We start from the raw sequence: 21,835 nt of genomic DNA on the forward strand, positions 1-21,835 counted from the left end.
AAAAATATTTTAAGGTGATGTGTTACTTTTCCTTTAAAATTCATATATCAACAGATTAGTCAAAAGGTTAAATTAATAGTAAAATAATGAATTCAAATTTGACGCCCCGACGTCCGACCATACGAGAGAGCGATACATCGCATTGCACCGTAACAATGGTCTCACTTCCGGTACTAAATGTGTTGGGGCGAATACGATCAACCCGACAGATCCCCAGGCTTGTGCGTAATTGCAGTTTAGGTTATCCAAGTAGAGCGTTTCTGGAAAGGAAGTCAAAATCATTCAGTGCATTATTTTGTATTTTTAGATTTTCAAAAAGATTCAAGGTAAGCGTTTAATTTAATAATACATATTTGGAATCAGTGACAGTCAAAACAAACAACAATATTTCTCACGCAGCTTGGTTTTGCTATAGGTTTGCCTAACATCATTCAAAAACTATTCCACAAAGATGACATTTGATTACCCAATTGCCAGGAAGGACGAAAGTGTTGTAGATGATTATCATGGCACAAAGGTGAGCAGAAGATGAAGCCCAAGTTTGACATTATCTCAGCTATAAATCCGACGTCATGTGATTTGTTATATATCATTTTCAATTTACCAAAGGTACCCGTAATATTTTTCCCAGGTTTCACAAGTGTTAATTTATCTGTTTTAGATCGCCGACCCATACAGATGGTTGGAAGATCCAGATTCACCCGAGACCCAAAAATATGTAGAAAAGCAAAATTTGGTAACTCAGCCGTACCTAGACGCTTGTCCTGTCCGTGATGACATACGTAATAGGCTTCGGCAACTTTGGAACTATCCCAAATATTCCTGCCCGTATCGCCATGGAGACAAATATTTCTTTTTCAAAAACACCGGATTGCAAAATCAAAGGTATGTAATCAATTGGTATACTAAATTGGAAATATTCCACCTTAGAATTCCTTTTTCCGTATTAATTTGCAACTGAAACCTAATTAATATTCATTATACTTTGCGATGAGACATGAGCGTTTTCAAATCCTAAGTTTTAGCTCTCCATTGGATAATTATAATGTGAATTAAAGTGGTTTGTGAACTCAATTAATTAATTGCTGTATATAAAATTTCATTATGATTTTTCTATTGTTTTTCAGTGTGCTATATGTCCAGGATGCCTTTGATCAACCTGAAGAAGAAGCTCGTGTGTTTTTGGATGCTAACGCCTTGTCTGAAGATGGAACTGTCGCCCTGTCAAGAACTCGTTTTTCCGAAGATGGGAGTATTCTCGCCTATGGTCTCAGTAGATCAGGGTCTGACTGGGTCACTATTCATTTTCGTGACATAGAAACAGGTAAAACCAAGTTGAACTCCTTCATTAACCATTGTAGATTAATTATGACCCAATAGTTTTATTATTATTATATAAATCTCGTTGCAATTAGGCAATTTTCCTGGTGGCAACGGTCAAGTATGGTCAATGGTCACCCTCATAATGCACATACATACTTCCACAAGAAGAAAATATATGAGAACATTTTGTCCCCGGTCACAATAGTAGCACATAATCCCTGCCTAATTTCAGTGAATCTCGACTTCACTCTAAAACTGTTACCAAAATTATCTTAATTTTGTCAAATACTTATTAATTTCTGTTCTGAGACCGGTTACGAGGTATATAAATAAAATTTGTGATGAATTGTTGACTTCATCCTTCATGTCAATGCCAGTGGGTATTTCATGTAAGTCTTTGCCGATTTTTAAGGTGAATTCATCGAGTATCCCCAATATTTGTGATTTTTATTCCATTTATTTGAGAAAATAGTAATTGATTATCCTTTTGGGTCAAATTGTTCAGGGGTAAAAAAGAGAAGAAAGAAATATTGATTGTTAAAGTTGACTAGATTGTTGTGCAAGGTTGGTTTGTTTGATATTATTTGGTTACCCCTCATCGAGTGTTGTCCCATGCTAAAGATACGGAATATGTATTAATTACATTAATCGTTTGTTCATGGATATGTTTAGATCGAATAATTCTTAAAAATGAACTGATGTAGATTTAAACTAGTTGTGTCAGGTGACCATTGTTGCTGGACCAGAATGGGTAGGATTTCAGTGGTATTTCATTTAATATTGGTGATTTTAATGGGATGGCATTCTAATTTTTTAAGATTCATTTATGAATGGTCTTTTGCTTTATGTTCTTAAATTATATACCAACTAATGTCGATTGATATACTTGAGCATTGTATTGTGAGATTTTGAGATCATTCATAAAGTTTATAGCATGGAATTTGTTTGCTATTTTGATATTAATTTTCGAATTGATATAAAATCATTCTATTTTTCAGGCAAAGATTTTCCAGAGGTTTTAGAGAAAGTGAAATTTTCCCAAATTACCTGGACCCATGATCACAAAGGAATATTCTATGGTGTAAGTGTGCTTAGGACATTTTTGATTGCATTTGATTGATCACTCGATTAGTTATTTGCATGCTCATGAGTTTTAAAAATGTATAATTGAAGCATTGTATATGAAAATTTGGTTGTCACAAAATACGGCCCATTGCATAGTTTTTTCTACGGAAAGTTGAATATTTTATATCCCTTTAATTTTCAAAGGAAAAAGCTTTTCTTGAAAATGATTGTGTATTATTAGCTAGCATTATGTAATGTATTTATCATGTGTCTAATCAAATATTTAGGTATTTAAGTTTGCTTTTAGGGTTCTAAACTTTTTGTAAGAAATCCAGGTTCCCGTTAAGGATCTGAATAGTAAACTTAAGTGCTGTGTACTTTCCTAACTCGTAGTGTATAACAGATAATAACTTTTAAAACCACTGGTAGAATTGATACGTTGAGCCTTTATGATTTAATTGAAAATTGAACTCTATTGTTTTTGTGGTCTGATAGTATAAAATTTAGATTCTTGAGTTCATTCTGGCAGGCTAAAAAACTCTAGAATGCTGGTTTTTGGGCTTGCGTTATAGTTAATAAAGCTTGCAAACATTTTTGCTAAATCATGATATTGATTCAAATTGTATGCAAAATTATGGTTTTGCATAAATGTGCAAAACAGTTTTTCCAAAATTGATTTTAAGTTTTGGAATTATATCATGATGTTGAGATATGTCTTGGGTTGTTTTTTTATGTGGAGCTCAAAAATGTTGTACTTAACGTTTCTCCAAAATTATGGTGAGGGTCTTCAGAAGCTAATTACCATATTTTCTTCAGGGGTTGTCATCACTTCTGCAAATACTTGAGATGATGTAAGATTAAGTTTTAGCCAAAAAAATTTCCGGTTACAGAAAAAAATCTGGGTAATGATGTTTTGGATATTGTGGATAAAATTCTCTCTTCAGGGAGTGTATAATTAATTGCTCTGAAGTCAAAATGGGTGTGTGGAAGGGCTGTGTTGAATCCATGGACTACATGAGCCAGAAGTTTTACTAAATATACTTGTGCTCAATATATATGGCAATGATTAATTGATAGAACATTGACCAAATTTATAATAGTTCATTAAAAAGGTCATCCATTACAAATTATATTCTGGATTTTGTAATTTCAAATAATTGTTATTATAAATATTTAAGATCTTACCCTGTTGTTATGGGATTATTTGTGTTGTCAACAGAAAGGATTAAAATCTTCACCGTGGACATTGATTTCACTTTTTATTGAACTGTCTAATGAACCTGCTGGAACTTTTTAAGTTTTTGCAACTTACCCTACCCTACCTGATTGTGATATAAGCATGCATTCAAATTGCATTAATAGTAATTGTTTGAAAATCAAAGTAATCTACCTTCTATTTATTACTTCCTAATAAATATAAAAACTATGAAAAAACATCCATGCCAAACAATTGAAAAAGTATTTATTTACATTTAATGATTAATATTGCAGTTGTAAAAAAGCCATAGCATATTTTCTGTTTATTTTGACTTATTATTCTGGTAACCCTATTATGTTTTGTCTTTCCTTGATGGCAGAGATATCCAGATCAACTTGGTAAGACTGACGGCTCTGAAACCCTAAGTAATCAGCATCAAAAACTCTATTACCATCTTGTGGGAACACCTCAGTCACAGGATGTCTTAGTAGTTGAATTTCCTGAAGAACCCCTTTGGCGAATGTAAGTTTTATTTTTCACCTGCTTAGTTATTAATAATTAGTTAATTGCTGAGAGAGAGAAACTTTACAGTTTCAATTTTTATTACACTGTATGCATACTGTTTAAAGATGTACAGGTATATTAATAAACCCTTGTTAATTCAAAGTCTTGAAAGGAAATTCAGGTATGTCACTTGATATGTGAGTATTCGCAGGGATCTATTTTACTTTTATTTTCTCAGTTGTATTAACCCATTCATTTTAAAAACTTGAATTAATTGGAAATGGCAATGAAGTCTTTTATTGTTCCTAATTCTAAACAATGCTGCTCTTTGTCATGTAGTAACCCAAATGTGTACCCGTAACCCAAACCCATGTGACTGTATTAGTATTTTTTGTTCAAATTATCAAAAACAGTCTATTTTTAGCCACTCCAGTGCATCAACATCCTGTTCCTTTCAAACCCTTAGAAATTCACGGTGTAAGAGTGAAAGAGGTAAAGAGTAAATTGTAAAAATTCAATTAAAAATAAACCTCCATACAAGGTTTTGCCCTTTTTGCCTTTACAGTAAATTGTAAAAATTCAGTTAAAAATATACTTCCATCCAAGGTTTTGCCCTTCCTTTAGTTAACTATTATTTGAAAGCCCTTCAATTTTTTACCATGGCTTGAATTAATTTATTCATCAATATATATTATATTCAGTTGACTATGGTTTTCAGTTATGTGATAATGTGTGGGTAAGTCATGATCGAATGGTGATAATGTCAGTTTTTAATTTTACAGGAGATGGTATAAATAGCTGAATTTTGGTATAAATTGTTTCTAATCTTTTTCATGCTACCTTTAGTGTTACAAGCATTAATTACCGTAAACTTTTGATTATCCATGCTCTCCTCTTCCAAGTACAGCAAAATTTTAATAAATTTATGATTATAAAAATAATGAAGTGCTTTGAAACTTTTATATACCATTTGCAAAATACAAGTTTGAAATACGTGGGCTTTCTTTGAAAATTTTAATTTCACAAAATGAAAATTTGTCAGTGGAATTATATGTATCAATTTCAACATTTTTGCATTCTCCATACTTTCCTGTTAACGTTTACCTTGCATTCAGAGCTGTGAGTCAATATTCTCCTTTAAGGCAAGCAAGTACATAGCTCTATTATGCAACAAATAGATTATTAACTATCTGAATTTCATTATTTTGATCAGTATATCATATTATGAATGCATCTGTATCAGTGATCCTTTTTCAATATTTGTCCTTCATCAGGCATTATTTTTTCCTCGATATGTGATTGGTTCGGCTTTCTGAGGAAAATTCGTTCAGCTGTACACTTGATGATAGTTCTGTGTTCTTGTAATACTATAATTCCACCCTTATAAAAATGGCTGAAAAAAACAAAAAGAATGTACTTTCCATAGCTAATTAATGCAAATGAATCACAGGAAATGAAAAAAGGGAAGCCTCAATTTTTATGAAAGACATATTTTCCAAATATTTCAGTTATCCGTGTTTTTTCTTTTATCCATGCTTCATCGTGCATTCATTAGCATCAAGAGTTTACTGTATTGAATTGTCTGTTCATTTACATTTTACATTTATTTTTATGTTTCATTTATGTTATATAATGTGCATTCATAAGAGGTATTTCTTGGTGAATTCTAAATGTAAAATTTGGTCAAGTGAAATCTTTTAATCACAGAATTCTCATTTTAGGGATTGAAAAGTTGATTTTAAGTGTTAGTTGTTATTATAGTGTACAACTTCAAGTAGTCTAACTGGTCACATCTATTCTTACTTCGCGGTCAGATTCACTTTTAAAGCAGTCAGTAGTCATGCTTTTTACATGAAATTTTTCCTGCACATGGTTTGCTGTCTACAACATTTTAAATTATTCCATACTAAGCAGAATAAGAATGCATAACAAATAACTATCTTGATCTTCTCATGACAGTGGAGCAGAGGTCAGTGACTGTGGAAACTACTTAATTGTCACACCTCAAAGAGACTGCAGAGATAACCTAATATTCTTCTGTGACCTTCGTGAGGCCTTCCCTGATGGTGTTGTAAATGGAAAAGTTCAACTTACCCAAATTGTCCACAAATTAGAGGCTGATTATGAGGTCAGTTGAACCTTGAGTATTGCACCCGGTTAACTTTCCAGAGGAAATTAACCTTTGGGTTGATAAATGTGATTTGGTTTCAATCAGTGCTCATTAATGAATTTCTGAATATTTTTGACAGTTCCCCATCAGATCCTGTACAACTAATGAGTCACAGGAGTTATTATTGTGTCATTGTGCTTTACTTCTCGAAATCCAATAATACTCTGATGTTGAAAGCTAGATGTCATGATTCCCTTTTTAGTGTTCCTTAGGAATGAGACTTTCTTACTGTGCTGGAATTGAACCTTTCATGAAAATAATAAAAGTAGAGATCAATGTCATGAATTACTCAAGTTTCACTTTTTACTGCCTTTGCGTTAAGATTTATGCATTTAACTTTAACTTAACTGCATTTAATCAAGTTTTGTGCTATCAAATTACCTGATGACGTTGTAGTTAAATGTACTGTAGTTGAGTTGTATAGTAACTGCCAGGGAGCACAACCTGCCAGCGGCTTAATGGGTATCGGTCCTTGCCTTTTGGTGAAAGAGTTCAGCTGTTGTTTTACTGCCCACTATGAAACAAGATGACTGTTTTAAGATGACAGCAAAATGTGCATCTCTTTTAATTGTCCAAGAAAAGTAAAGGTTGAACCCATTTGCAGGTGTCCCCTCTCATTATTGCCATCTAATGCCTACATTTGTAAACAATGTCATTTTTGCGTTGCAGTACATAACCAATGATGGATCAATTTGTGTATTCCGCACAAATAAAGGCGCACCAAACTACAGGCTTGTGCAGATTGACCTGACAAACCCTTCACAAGATAACTGGGTCACTCTGCTTCCTGAGCATCCACATGATGTCCTTGACTGGGCTGCCCCTGTGAATCAGACGAATTTAGTTGTTTGCTATGTCCATGATGTCAAGGTGAGTTCTTCACTTTTTCTGCATTTTTCATTCTTTGTGCTCATTCCCTCAAATGTACGTGTACACACTTACTTTCAAATCTATTGCTCTAAATTTTCAGAGTGTGCTCCAGCTTCGAGAGTTGAGTAATGGAGATCTAATTAGAGACCTACCTTTAGATGTTGGGACAGTTACTGGATATTCAGGAAAGAGGAAGCATACTGAAATCTTCTATCAATTTACCTCATTTCTAACACCTGGAATCATTTACCGCTGTGATCTGTCAAAGAGTAACCCTGAGCCAGAGGTAACATGTTGATATCTGATCTCCATCATGCTATGAATTAATTTTTTTATGCCTACATAATAGTAAGGGTTTTCTTAACAGTTTGATCATATAATCTGTATTTCATTTAAAGCATTTATTCCACAGCTGATAGCATGAACAGCTTTTTTCTTGAATGAAGTATTGTGATTTCCTATTTTATTTTAATGAATGATAAAGTCATCAGTTAATTCATTTTTCAATTTTGCAACCCAGTCTAATAACCATTTTTGGCTTAAATCAGAGGAATAATTTATGGAAAAACATGATTGTAACCATTAATGTACTTGTCTCTTCCTTTTGAAATCATTTTGATAATTACTTGTTTGATACCTTGAACTTGTTGCATGTTAGTATATTTCGATTTTATTTTCATTCCAGGTCTACCGGGAAACCAAACTTGAGGAATTTGATCCAACGCAATACATGACTGAGCAGGTGTTCTATTCTAGTAAGGATGGCACTCGCATCCCCATGTTTATTGTTCATAAGAAAGTAAGTTCCCATTGAAAGTAGTTATCTGAGTGTTGGCCTTAGTTTTGCATTTTTTTATTCTATTACATTTGTGTCCTCTGGTAAAATTTTTATACTTTTTACAAAATACATTTAAGTTGCTCAAGCAATGCATGCTTATAAATATTATTTATCGTTGATGCAAGTTTAACTAAGGAAATTATTATCGTTTGATTCAATGCATTAATGTAAATTTTCCCATATTGAGAATTTAGCTATCTAAATCCTCTAATATTGTGGCTAAACTCTTCATCTGTGCTATATATTTCCCTTTGAGGGTAAGAATGCAGTGCATTTATGAGCATCACAATTTTTTTCCAAATTACAAAATTTGTCCAAATTTGAAATAAATACTTCTCTTATCATGCCTGTTCGTGACATTTTTCTTACCCTTTCTACTGAAGAACATTATATTATGTAGAATGAAATCTCCAAAATATATGTACAATAAAATCTCGAATATCTGTGTGTGGATAATTTGTTTTGTGGAAACTCCATACTATTCTCTCCTCCCAGGACCTCTAAATTTTAATAATTAATTGCTTTGAAAAATGGATGTGTAATTTTTTTTAAATATGCATTTAAAATACCTCGGTTTAATTAAAGTTTTTAATTTCACAAAATGAAAAATTTTCAATAGTATTTAATATTTTAATTTAAACATTCTTGTACAATTCGCACTCACCCATTATCGTTTCCCATGCATTAATTAGCCCTGGGAATACCATGTCCTTTAAGACAAGCAAATATATAGTTTTGCTATGCAAAAAATAAGTCTTGAACCATTTGCACTGCATTATTTTAATCAGTATATCATATGATGAATATGGAGCCATGTCAGTAATCCTTTGTCAATATTCGTCTTTCATCAGTAATTTGTTATTATAAAAAATTTGTTCTTTCCATTGCTAAAAAACTCCAATGAATCACAAGAAATGAAAATAGAGATTCTCCATGTATGTTATCACAATACATCAATTGAATTGAATAAATCAACAAAACCATCAAAAAGAACTTCCTAGGTCACAGGTTCACAATAATATTTGCTACTTGACTGGTAGCCACTTTTTTGTTAATATAAACATTAATTTTTATGACTCTTCTAATTATTTTTGTGGCAAAGTAATTGCACATACTAATTTGTTGAGGACAGTAGTGCAAATATCAATCAATGTTGTGTGAAAACAGTATTTTGACAACACTTTTACCATTAATTTGTTTACTAATGCAGTCACTTGGTTTTTTTGGAATTATTTTGTTTTATATGAATTGAATGTTCATATCATGGCCTAATTTTCTGCATATTTTGGTTATCTGTGTTTTTGATTATTCAAGCTTCATCATGCATTGTTTAGCATGGATAATCAAGAGTTTACTGTAGTTTTATTTGTATATATTCCCTTGGCGATAACTTAATAGTTTTACACTGTCTAGTTAATTGTTCAGGTCTTCTTTTTTGTGCTGTATAACCTACCTTCAGGTTCTGCTATCTCATATCATGTCAGTAATGAAAAAAAATTCCAGTTGGCTGGTGTCAATGGTTAAATTTTTCCATTTCTGAATTGAAAGCATCCATTTTTTGCATGATATTAAAAGTGGAATTGTTGCTATGCAAAGTTTTGTTCATTTGGAGTGTTTATTAGCCCCACACAGCAAGGGTTGATGATTTCTATTTCTGCACACCTGTGGATGGGATCATAAAGAATGGCCCTAGCATCCGCGGCCTTCAGAAAAACTAATAAAATCAGTAATTAAAATATATTTATAGCTACACTTTTTGGCAAAAGTTCAGCCCACATCTCCCCCTATCCTTTTTCTGCAATGTCTCTGCGGGAGTGCACCTAATACCTAAGGAAATACATACCCATTATATGTTAGCTAATTCCTAAGAAAGGGATGTAGAAAAAGTTAAAGTGTATGTGGATCCTTGAACCACAATAGCATACAAAACCGGTGAAGCTTTTATAAATATGTGTGCTTTTGGTTGTGTTAAGTTGATAGAAATACAGTGCTAATGAAAGAAAAATGAGTGAGATATCATGGAAAATGTTGTCCTATAAGTAGGTGTAATAATGATAAGTAATAGAAACGGAGTATGCAAATGTTTGACTCCATTACCTAGTGCTCACATTCCATTTCAACTAACTTGACTATTGAACAAAAATAGACTTGGCTATTGTGCCCAAAGATATTATCTATTCTCACTAAATCTATGATAAAAACATTTTGTTATGAATACTACTCTTGCAAAATTTTGTAAGATTCTTTTGGTCATAGGTTTAAGGTTCCAAAACAAAATATATTTATAACAGTAAAAAGTATTTATTTACACGGATAGTATATCTGTATTTAATGGCATTCATTCTGAATGTACCTGTAATTTTTCTAGATTTAAATATAAAATAAAGGAACTTTTTCATGTGTTTGTATTAATCCCTACTATTGGGTGGATTTTTACTTATTGAATTTGATTTTTTTATTTATAGGGATTAGCCAAGGATGGATCCAATCCATGTCTTCTTTATGGGTATGGTGGATTCAATGTTAGTATTCAGCCAACTTTCAGTGTCACTCGATTAGTCTTCATCCAGCATTTTGGCGGTGTCCTGGCCATACCCAATATCAGGGGAGGAGGGTATGTGATTTGTTTTAAGAATCTCATTGGTAACGTAAATTATCTTGTAAGTGGTATTCAGTGGCTAGCCCTTTTTATGCCAGCTATAATTCCATATATGTGGTGCTTATGAAGAAAGCCAAACCATTTTTGAGAAGAATAATTTGGAAGAAAATGAAATCAAATAATGTGACTAATTTGTCTGATAAGCTTTTACATATTTTACAGTCAGGATATATACAAATTTTTTAAAATTTAAAGAACTTTGTAATTAATCACCTATACTTGCTCGGGATGGGATCCTGCTGTGGTAATTAAACTGCTACAAAACTTCGTGTAATGAAAGAAATTATATGTCATGAGACTGCTATTTTGGGGAAAGGATCCGTCTGGCTGTAGTTTTTGAGATTTTTTAGTTATTTTTATATGAACATTGCGGAAACAAAGCTGACTAGTTAGGGCATGTTACCGCTAATGCATCTCCTGGTAGAAATATTTGCCTAGAAGGTTAGGTGGCTGACTCCAAATACTATATTGTATGGTCCTCATTATCTTCCAATATTTTTCTCATCGCAAAATTTGACTTATTTGACTTTTATTTTGTAGTCATACAAAATTATGAAGCATAATATGTAAAAACCCACATTTCTTGGTCACCTATAATGTATAATGTGGCCATCTATAGCAAGGTTCCTCAGAGCTTCTGTACAACAGGTCATTAAGTGGTATCTCAATCCCTACTTGAGGTGCTTTATGGAGGGCACTTTGAATGTGTATGCGGTCTGTCAGATAGGACGTTAAGTTGTGGATCCCTTGGTGCCTTTCGTTTAGAGTAGGCTAATGCCAATGCATGGTTTCTCTCCACTCTTCATCCTTTCCTGACCATCCCTAATGATGCAAATGACCTCGGGTGTTGGTCGCCTCCCCCTAAATACCACTACTACCTTGTCATAAAACAACAGGTCATTGAACTCTAACGGATTGTATCACTTTGAGGTATTTAAACATTTTGAATTTCAAATATCTTGAAAACTATGGCCAAATGGACATTTTTGCAAAAACATGGGTCTAATAACTTTATTTTGTATCATCCCACGAAGCTTGCTTAGGTTTCAATATTGGTATTTTGGGACCGTCCCTTGTTAAACAATAAATATTACTGTGGACAATTATGGTTGTCAGATCAGGCAATGAAAATATTTGTGCCAAAGCAGCATGGGTTCAAGGCTGGCTAATCCTGAATGCAAGAACACTAACTAGAATTCTTTAACTTTTGGCCAATGCTGAAGCAACCAATGTATTTTATGCCCATGCTCATTTTTGTATATTTTGGGGGGGAAGAGGATATGGGTGGGTGGAGGCTGTGAGAGTTATTTTTGGTTGGGGAGTGGGTAGTTCAGGGGATGATTATGAAAGGGAAAGATTGGGAATGTGGAGATGTGTGAAACTGGTGGTGCCTCAATAGACAGGGGGACTTCACAAAAATGTTCATCAAATTCTTCAACCAATATATTATTGTGTGAAGAAGCACAAATTAAATTTTCACCTCCTTATTCAATGTCTTTTTTTATTTTACATAGTTTTATGCTCATTATGACTTTTGCATCAAATTGACTGTTGAAGTGCAAAATTTGATGAATTAATAATGCATTAGTAATGCATTTGAGGAGCTGTTCATATCTTCCTCTAGTAAAAAAATATGACTTTTTGGTAGTATCATCAGAGGCCAATTTTTGAGTGGGATAGAAACTGTAATTCCTTGTCTTTGCTTTCAGTGAATATGGAGAAGCATGGCACAATGCTGGCCGGTTACTGAATAAGCAGAATGTCTTCGATGACTTCCAGTGTGCAGCAGAGTACCTCATTGGTGCTGGTTACGTAAAAAGAGAGCGACTGATCATTCAAGGTGGCTCCAATGGAGGTTTGCTTGTTGCTGCATGTTCAAATCAGAGACCAGACCTTTTTGGTGCTGCTGTAGTTCAAGTTGGGTTAGTAGTCATTTCATTTGAACACATTTACTTTTCTTTGTCAAAGCACTCATGTTTACATAGGTCTGTAACTGAACATACCAAAGCTGAAATCTTTCATCTGGCAAATAGTGGCATGCCTCTGTAGCTTTGTATACATGGGATCTCACGTGACAATTTCCAATTTCTATTGCACAATTCATCTGCTGAAAGTTGCAGTATTGCTCATATCATCTGTAGAATATTGTAATTCTTGAAAGTAGATTATTTAAATGTGGCTATAATGAGATAAATCTTTAAATTTGCTAGCAATGATGCAAATGGTCTTTATTTCAGAAGTTTTGACATTGTTGGGTTTATTACTTGCCTAGCTTAACCAGCACATGTAATTAGAGTTGAAAATTGGTTTGGGTTAGGCTCTAGGTCTGGTTCTGAGTAAACACATTGCATGATTTCATTAAATTGTTGATTCACCTAATTTTTGCCCCAAAAGCCTGAAGTATACAGCACTCATGGAAACTTTGAAAATATACTGTAATTTCCATTTATAATTTTTGCAGCAAAATTTTCTCAAGAAAGTAGGATGCATATTATGATTGGCAACGACTTGAACATTTTTTGTAGGGTGATTGATGGCATTTTTCCAGATATTTTATGCACCTAAAATCATACATTTTAATGCAATTTTAATATAAATAATCACTACCATACACCACAGTTATCAACCCAAAGGTTGGTTACTTCAGTAATACTCTTTTTCTCCTTTAACTACTAAATTCCAGTCACCTTTTATCCTTGCGCTAAGCTTTGGACTTCTTCCATTCCCATCATGTGTGTTTAAATATCTGAATACAGACTTGCCCTTTCACTGTGTCCCAGTGTCTCATCCTGACTTGATTATCAGGATTCCCTTGTTATGCTGCCAATAAGACTTCACTCTACTGCCCTATTCTTTTTTTAACATGATGCTACAATTCATTGTCTGCTTATGATTTCCTGAGTATTTTTATCACCATTTGTCACTCCAGAAATTGTGTATCCGGTTATACTATTTCACTCAGTATTCCCTACTCCAGCTTGGTCATCATTATGATTGCATTTTCCAGCTCCTCTTGCACTCCTGAGGATCTTACATCTAGAGGGAGGGCTATTTTACCTCCAGAATATTGTACCAGAGGGATACCATGTTTCATATGCTTAATTGCAAGGAAATATTTTCGAAGGAGGAAAATGTATTGGTTTTCTGTTTCACCCATAATGTGTTACTTCTGCTTATTCTGTGAACTTGGCACTCTCCCACTGCAGTTGCAGTTGGTACCAGACCATTCTTGGTCTGTACAATCAGTGCCATATGGGGAAAATGCTGACTCTGACCACTGTAGAATGAACTTGTCTCCTAGCAGCCCTTTTTCTTCTTATTCCAGAAAAATGAAAGTGGTTTTTCAAAAGCTAAAAAATATTTGTTCTAAGGCGAATATAAACAGGATCCTCCTAGCATTGGGTAGCCACTATACCTAGGATACGTACGGGTAATAATTGCATTAGGTACTCCTCTTGTCTTTTCTCTTAGATTAGAGAGACTCATTTTTCCTAAGCGTCATTTAAAACTTCTGCATGTTTAGTCTTACAAGTCCTCTGCTGAAGATCTCTTTTGCTTGCATTGTAAGCATTAGAATCTGGAAATCCAGGTGGCATCTCGAGTCTGTCGAAAATGATTTGAGTTAATGATGACACACTTGTCTTGTTACCTCCCCTGCTAAAGGGTTATAGTAGCACTGCTACAGTTTTGGATGGGAATTATGAATTTCTCTCATGCAAATCCTGTTTCTTTTTGATTCCTCTGCAAGGGCTGGATGGAATGAGGATAATAGGATAGTAGGATAATATCACTAATTGTTTTAGTGCATAGTGCATGTAACCATTAAGTGTGCAAATTTGCATATTTATGAAATTTTAAGTCATGCCAACTGACTCTGAAGGAAATGTAAGTCTTCAAGAGGCATCGATGAAGCACATGGAATGTCAAAACATACCTTAGTGTCCAGCCATACCACAAACATGAAACTTTGTTACCGGTCTCTTGTCCTGTCTTTCACAGTCAGTAGCTTGTGTGGGAAAGACTAAAATGCAAACTCTAGACTTTCAAAGCACAAATCTATTTTAACCTCCATATTGCATGGTGAAGACCTCCTGGTGCAGAGAATGAAATATATTGGCACAGCGTGTCATTTGGGGGATTTGTGTATAGGTCTGGGACTTGACCACCTCTGTTCCTTAATTGGTTGATGTACATGTAAAAGTGTTATTGCTATGATGTGTGAAGGTTATTTTATCTTGCTGTGATAAATTGCAGCATGATTCTTTTTAAAATTATTTAGAGATGGTTTTCATTGATTGAGATTAGAAATCTCACATCTTTTTGAACTCTTTTTTGGAAGGAGTGACTTTGATGCTTTATTATTAGGAAGTAGATGAGGGTTTTTCAAAGTTCTTTTCCCAGGTTTTTTCTTATAGCATTGTAATTAATTTTGAAAAGGCTAAAATCCACTACCCACCTAAAGGCCACTTTCTTCATTTTATTGTTCTGGAATAATTCATGAAGTCACATTATTTTGGCATCTAAAAGTCACAGAGACACTTTAATTTGTGTGCTTATCTTCATCACTAGCTACACACAACAAAATGAATAAATTGTTAACACGCACATACTCTAATATTTAATGCTGATTTCCTAAAGCGAGCATACTGAGATTTTTTATACAGGAAAAGAAAGAAATTATATGAACTGTTGCTATGAAGTTTAACACTGTGGTCAGGCAGAATTTATGCCATTCCACTGGTGGCTACAATCATATTGTGAGATAAGATGGAAAGAGGATTGTGTTGGTTACTTGTCTTGTAATCATATTGTGTTTCATATCAGGGAATTGCGTGCATCATTTCACAGTCCAATTTCAGTAGTTCATACAGTAATCATATTATTCGCTTCTAGGAAGGGCTACATGAAAGTCATTCTGAATCCATAATGTTCAGTAGGTTACCCATGAAAGAATTTTACCTATGATTATCCCTGTGAGGACTTCAGTGTACATCCTGATTTCATAATGCTCAGCATTCACATCACACAGTTGATAAAAAGTTGGAAAAGATCATATATTAGAAAAAAGCAAATATTGTCTGTTGTAATATACATAATAATTAAATTTGTTGTAAAAATAGCTGTATAATTTGAATGTGATGTAGCATTAATTAAAAAAATGTATATACGTTACTTTACAGTGTTCTTGACATGTTGCGATTCCACAAGTTTACCATTGGTTATGCTTGGGTATCTGACTTTGGAAGTTCAGACACTGAAGAGCATTTTATGAGTCTTCTCAAGTATTCTCCTCTTCATAATGTTAAAGTGCCTGTAGGAGACGGTGTTCAGGTGAGTACTCACTTGGAAAGAGCTTACTGTAAAAAAATTTCTTTTCATGATTACATTTTATGGGAACTTAAAATGGTATGCCTATTTTACAGTATCCTGCCACTTTATTACTTACTGCCGATCATGATGATCGAGTTGTCCCCCTGCATTCCCTCAAGTTTATAGCTGCACTACAAGATACTTTCCGTGGCTGTCCAAAACAGACGAATCCTTTAATGGTTCGTGTGGAAACAAAGGCAGGGCATGGATGTGGGAAGCCCACAGCTAAATTGGTAAGATAATGCTTATCTTTGAGAATACATTAGTATTCTTTAATATCAGGAGTAGTATTGATTTGTTTGGTGATGGATCCTACCAAAAAAAGTAAAATGTGTTCCATATGCTGCATAACTTGCTTTACTTCTCCACTGTTCTTGAAGTCATCCTTGCTACTTTTTCTTGAGTAAAATTAGGCTTCAGATTCCGTAAGCTATGCATTTTACTGGTTTATTCTATTTTGGTATGTCATTTCAAATTCAGGAAAAAAATTTTGGGGTTTTAATAATTTTATACTACTCTATTACCTTCATCAGATAAAAGTCATTGACAGTTAACTTTAATGCTACAGAAAGTATGTAATTTCTTTAAGGAGAAAAAGTGAAAATGGAATTTCTTATATTTCTAGTCTAATATCAATTAATGTATCAATTCTCATTAGTACTTCCATCAAATTCCATAATACTCACATAATACCTAAATTCTAATCTAACCATTGTCTTATAGATGGCTGTTCTTTTACTAATGCTTGTAATTTTACTTTATTTTTGCATGCATGTGGCTTATAAGAGGACAACAATTGACAACTACTATGTGGTAACACACTGAAAATAAAAACAAAATTTAGCTCTCAAGAAAGCTTTTTGATCCTGCAGTAAATTAAGTAATCATGTCATTTTCAGAGTGAAAATATGTCTTTATTTTTCTTCATCAAAGCCATTTCCTATTATTTTAAATCAGTTTTGAGTAAAAATTGCCTTCAATCAGTGAAGATTTGCTCAAAAATATATTTAATTGTATATTTTGATCCATTCCTCATAATTTTTGCTTCTATTACCACATGTTTAAATTAGAATTTATCTATGTGTTGAGTTAGGCAGCCACCATTGGCTCTACCCACCAAATTTCAGTTCTGTTATTTCAGTAATTTTTGCATGGAAGAGTAGCTTAATGCCATCCTGCAGTCAAACTAATATTTTATATAGGTTGGTATTTATATTAATAAAAGTACAAAAATGAAGTTATGAATGACTTTTGGCCAGTAAGGTGTAGACAATTGTGAATTAAACATCTTTTTGAAGCGTAAACACCATTTTAAATACTAAATTAAATGCAAAATTAAGGTTGAAAATTAGGAGAAACTATTCCAGGGGACGAGAAGAGGACAACCCTTTCTACTTAAATTTTTCAGCGTTGAAATCAGTAGCCCACTCAGAATTTAATGCTAAAATACCACCAGCTTGGAAGGATGGAAATTGCTTGCAGGATAAAATCCAATATCTTTCAAATGGATTGTTTATTTGAAAACTCTGGCTTTAAGATGGAGTATCAATATTCTAATTTACTCTAATCTTTACATTTTTCACTCAGTGGTGTATTTTAAGGCATACCTTCACGAGAAGTCCTGATTTACATCAAAAACATAAATTGCCTCTCTTCCTCCCCTGGATGCTTTTCTATTTGAAGAACCTCACAATTCCATGCTTATTTCATGATGAGGTACAATAATATGTCGTTCTCCATTCAAACACTTAAGCAGGTCTGAATATTTTGGTCAGCCCCTGGGAGTTGTACCACCAATTCTCAAGTCCCCTACAAGTTCTGCCACTAACACCCTATTAAATTTGATTTGTGATTTATACAGTTCCTTCATTTCCTCCGCAAGAAATTCCTTCATTACATACTTAGTGACAGTCCAATTATTTCAAGTTGAATAAGTAGATAGTATCCTATCATGAAGCTTACTTTGGGCATTGATATTAATCTCATTGGCTGTGCTTTCTATCAAGGCTCTTGTAAGAAACAGCTGAAAATACTCTATGGGTTTCACACCATCTCCAGGGCCCATTCTCCTTGGACCAATGTACACCTGTCCAGTAAGGATAGGATACCCTTTTTATGGTTGGTCATTCATATTGACAGCATTTCACGTTTGTGATAGTAACTCACCTGGAATATTATCATCATTGCTTATAGATTCATTTGCCCTTTCACAATGAAAAACAATTTTTTTGTCGTTTTTTGTGCCACTTGAATATGTCTATCACTTCAACTGCTTTATGGCTCCTACTGCTGAAATGAGAGATTATATTGTTTTGTAGGTGTACTAGGATTGGTGATAGGTTGGGTTTGTGTAGATTCCTAATGAGCCAATTTAAGACCAATTTCAGTATGCCTGGGAACAAGATTGACCAAGCATTGCATCAGTGCTACTAAAATTAACTAAAGAAGACTAGCATGACTTCCTAATTTAAAACTCACATTTATTAAATGACTTAATGCATGCAAATGGATTAAATAAATGGGATGATAACATTGATAAAGTAGATAATAAACATTACCATTATTGTTTGAAGTTACTTAAGAATAGTTGTGCTAATTTCTGAGGACATTCTGCAATGGATGTTATTCAAATATGATTTTGTCAACTTTCCTTAAAATGTTTTTTACAACTGAGACTTCCTATTCACCAATATAAATTAATTTCATTTGTGGTCAAGCATGCAGAAGAATGGTGGTGGAAAATACTCTGTGGGGCTATGTATGTGAAATCCCCAGTTAATCCACATTAGCTTAAACTGGGCAATCTTTGGCCACATATAGTTGTGATTAGTGAGGCTCCTACAATGTTGATACTTCAGCTAGAATCAGCATTTGACCTAACATCTTGTTCGATGGAGTTCCATGTTGGAGTGGAAATGCTTAGTTTGATTTTATTGGCAAATATTTGCAGTATATTTCACAAATTTCATTGATGACCTATAGCTAGCATTTCACATTTTCAATCATTATACAATTCACTATGTTCTCCACAAGATGTGACATCTTTATTGAGTGAAGTAATTCATCTTTTAGTTATTTCCTCAATAAGATAGCATACAAATTTGATTATTGTCAATTGCAATTATTTAAAAAACATGGATGAAGTTATTTTTTCAAAATTCTATATGGTATTCTATAGTTTCAACCTTTGTCTATCATATAGCATTCTACCCTGACAACCTATATGCTAACTTTTGTGTAACTGCCATATACTTGTGATAATGGAAAAACCTCCTTGAGGAAAGAAATAGTAAAACTTTGGAATATTCCCAATGTACTAGGGGCAATCAAATGAAAACCGATCACCCGCCATAACACACAGTCCACTAAAAGTTAGAAGTTAGCTTTTTATGTATCAATACTGCCATCACTATGTTAGACAAACTGTATAGTGATGTCTCACAGGTACTTGCAGTTGTTGGCTTGTCCTTGTTGGTGCACAGACTGGTTGTTGTTGCAGGTGTTCGGTTTTCATTTGAAGGCTTCTCAAATGCTAATTTTTAGAGATTGATGTTCTTGTTTTTCATTAAATTCAACTGATTTTGTAATATTATTTTTGATGCTTTCTAAAATTGACCTGACATCACCATTACCTTTTTTATTACAGATTGAAGAGGGCACAGATATTCTGTGTTTCCTGGTCAAGTCCCTTATGCTGGACTTCAAGAAGTGACAAAAACATACCATATGGGAGAAAAGTATGCTCTAGTTCTCATAACCAATTGACTACTTGTATTCTTGTTTTGGGCTGGACAGTTAATATGTTTAAGTTTTAATGAAATCTCTGTTCATTTGAATCAAATTGAATATGTAACCCAAACTCTCAAATTTGATGCTTCAGAACTTATTTCAAGTAGAAATTGTATTTAATGAAATTTGCTCAAAGTAACATATCTGATGCTGAAAGCAATTTTATGTGCATTAGAATGTTTAAAAATTATGTTCAATTGTGAATGTATGGAAGTATATTTGGTATCTAAGTTTTGCTCTCCATTGTTTTAATTGTGAATAAATTGTATTGAGAGCTCATACATATTGCTGTGAAAGGAAAGTGTAGGTTTTCACATTCCATTTTTGAACATCTGGAAGATTCTGCATTATCTTTAAATACCCATGGTAATTTTGTTCATATTTTGTTCAAGATTAAGTTTATATAAATCATTGACAGTACAATATGTATCCAAGTGTGTGGTATTAGCTATTTCAGCAAAGAAGAATGTGGTTGCCAAAAAAAATCATAGTTTTGACTTTGGATAAATGTCTCTTCCTAACTTTTTAAAAATCATTTTGTAATGCCTTGTTCTTTTGTGGAATGCATACCTTTGCGTCACTTAAGAATTTGATGTGTAAAAACTTGTTTGGTTTTATTAGGAAATACCTTCAAATTTTTTATGGCCAATTTGGAGGATTATGCTGTGAATGATTTGCAGAGAAGTTTCTGAGTAATTCATGGAAATAAATTTGATTAATGCAAATTAGTTTTCCACAACTGAAGTGTGTCAAGTTATATAGCAAGTTCATTGTTGTTTATGAATTTTTTATCCGTAAAAATATCACCTTAGAATAATTTGTTAATATTTTCTTAACTTATCATTTTTCTCGGTGGTTTTCAGTTTTCTCCATGCCCTCATTGGGTTGCTAAATTTTTATGGGCAATGCTATCATTGTATTAATGGCTTTGTCATTTGAGTTTATTAGAGCAATTAATGAATGTTTTGAAGTACACCAAAGTTATTTTTGGGAGAAGGAAGATAAAGAAAGGGCTTAGGAGGGATGTGGATGCATTAACGATTTCCTTTTATAATCAGATTCTTTCGTATGCTTCTACTGAAAAAATCAGTTGCCTGTAAAATTTTAAAGTAAACCACTTGACACCTTCCATCCAATCATGAAAAAGTGATTGACAAGTGTCATAAAAAGTACAGTAAATAACTCCAAGAATATACAATGTAACTAAAAATTCTCTGAATGAAACCCAACTAATCATTTTCCATTATGAATGATTTATGTATTTACCAAACGAAGTGCTATGAGGAATGAATTAACCTACTTCTTGATGTATGCATCGACTCTATGAATCATCTTTATACACAGCCAAATACTTATGATGGAAATCAAATTATGAGTCATCTCGCGTATTGCTTTACCAATTCCACATTAAACAGAGCTATGTTTACTATTTTTCACTTTGCTTTCTCCAAGCATGCTTAAATTTCTGAATTACTGTCTACACACAAATAGCATACATTCTCAAGTGCTCATTTTTTGGAAAATAAACGGTAATAACCAGCATGTGACCTCATAATATTTTAAAAGGTATTTTTATCTCAGGTGTCGTGGAAAACCAATTGAGAATTTGCTTCTTACATTAACATAAACCGCCTTAAGTTCTGCTTTGTTTCTCTATCACTGGATGATGTAATCGCAGTTAATTGATGACATTTGTATGCCAGCTGAATTAAAGTCCTCTTAACAAATATTCACTGCTACTTTTTATTCGAGAATTTGAAAGAGTCTTGAAGGAAGCATTTTGAGTGGATACAGCATTGTGACCATTCAATTAATTTGATTTTTCCCATTTGCATTAGGTCAAAAGCAGCTGTGAGTATTCAATACTCATTCTTTGGCCGTTCAGCGTGTTTGTTAATGTTTAACACTTAATTGATTCGTATTAAATTCTGTAAATTTGTTCAAAAACTGGTCAAATTGAAGATGAAATAAATAAAATTGCAATGAAATTACTGTGATTTTCATTTGTTATTACCTACCTCCGCAGTGAAAATTATTTGAAAGTTTTAA

General features: G+C 33.4%; 1 protein-coding gene across 1 annotated transcript; it reads left to right on the forward strand.

Moving 5' to 3' along the window:
- The first annotated feature begins 159 nt into the window (after positions 1-159).
- LOC139687506 (prolyl endopeptidase) lies at positions 160-21,768 on the forward strand. Its single transcript, XM_071584695.1, has 15 exons — positions 160-326; positions 416-517; positions 662-885; positions 1,128-1,324; positions 2,322-2,404; positions 3,966-4,108; positions 6,050-6,218; positions 6,930-7,130; positions 7,231-7,416; positions 7,816-7,929; positions 10,434-10,582; positions 12,337-12,549; positions 15,808-15,958; positions 16,051-16,230; positions 19,644-21,768. The coding sequence occupies exons 2-15, from the start codon at positions 452-454 to the stop codon at positions 19,707-19,709; spliced, it is 2,142 nt and encodes a 713-aa protein (XP_071440796.1). The 5' UTR covers positions 160-326; positions 416-451; the 3' UTR covers positions 19,710-21,768.
- Positions 21,769-21,835: the final 67 nt, after the last annotated feature.

This window comes from Hetaerina americana, unplaced genomic scaffold (genome assembly GCF_022747635.1).
Source record: "Hetaerina americana unplaced genomic scaffold, ioHetAmer1.1.p SCAF_2, whole genome shotgun sequence".
Taxonomy (NCBI): Eukaryota; Metazoa; Arthropoda; class Insecta; order Odonata; family Calopterygidae; genus Hetaerina; species Hetaerina americana.

Bases quoted from the DNA above. Each gene is read 5' to 3' on its own strand.
- LOC139687506 (XM_071584695.1), top strand. From the start codon at position 452: ATGACATTTGATTACCCAATTGCCAGGAAGGACGAAAGTGTTGTAGAT. The intron at 6,219-6,929 runs GTCAGTTGAACC...TTTGCGTTGCAG, and splicing joins AATTAGAGGCTGATTATGAG to TACATAACCAATGATGGATC. The intron at 12,550-15,807 runs GTTAGTAGTCAT...GTTACTTTACAG, and splicing joins GCTGCTGTAGTTCAAGTTGG to TGTTCTTGACATGTTGCGAT.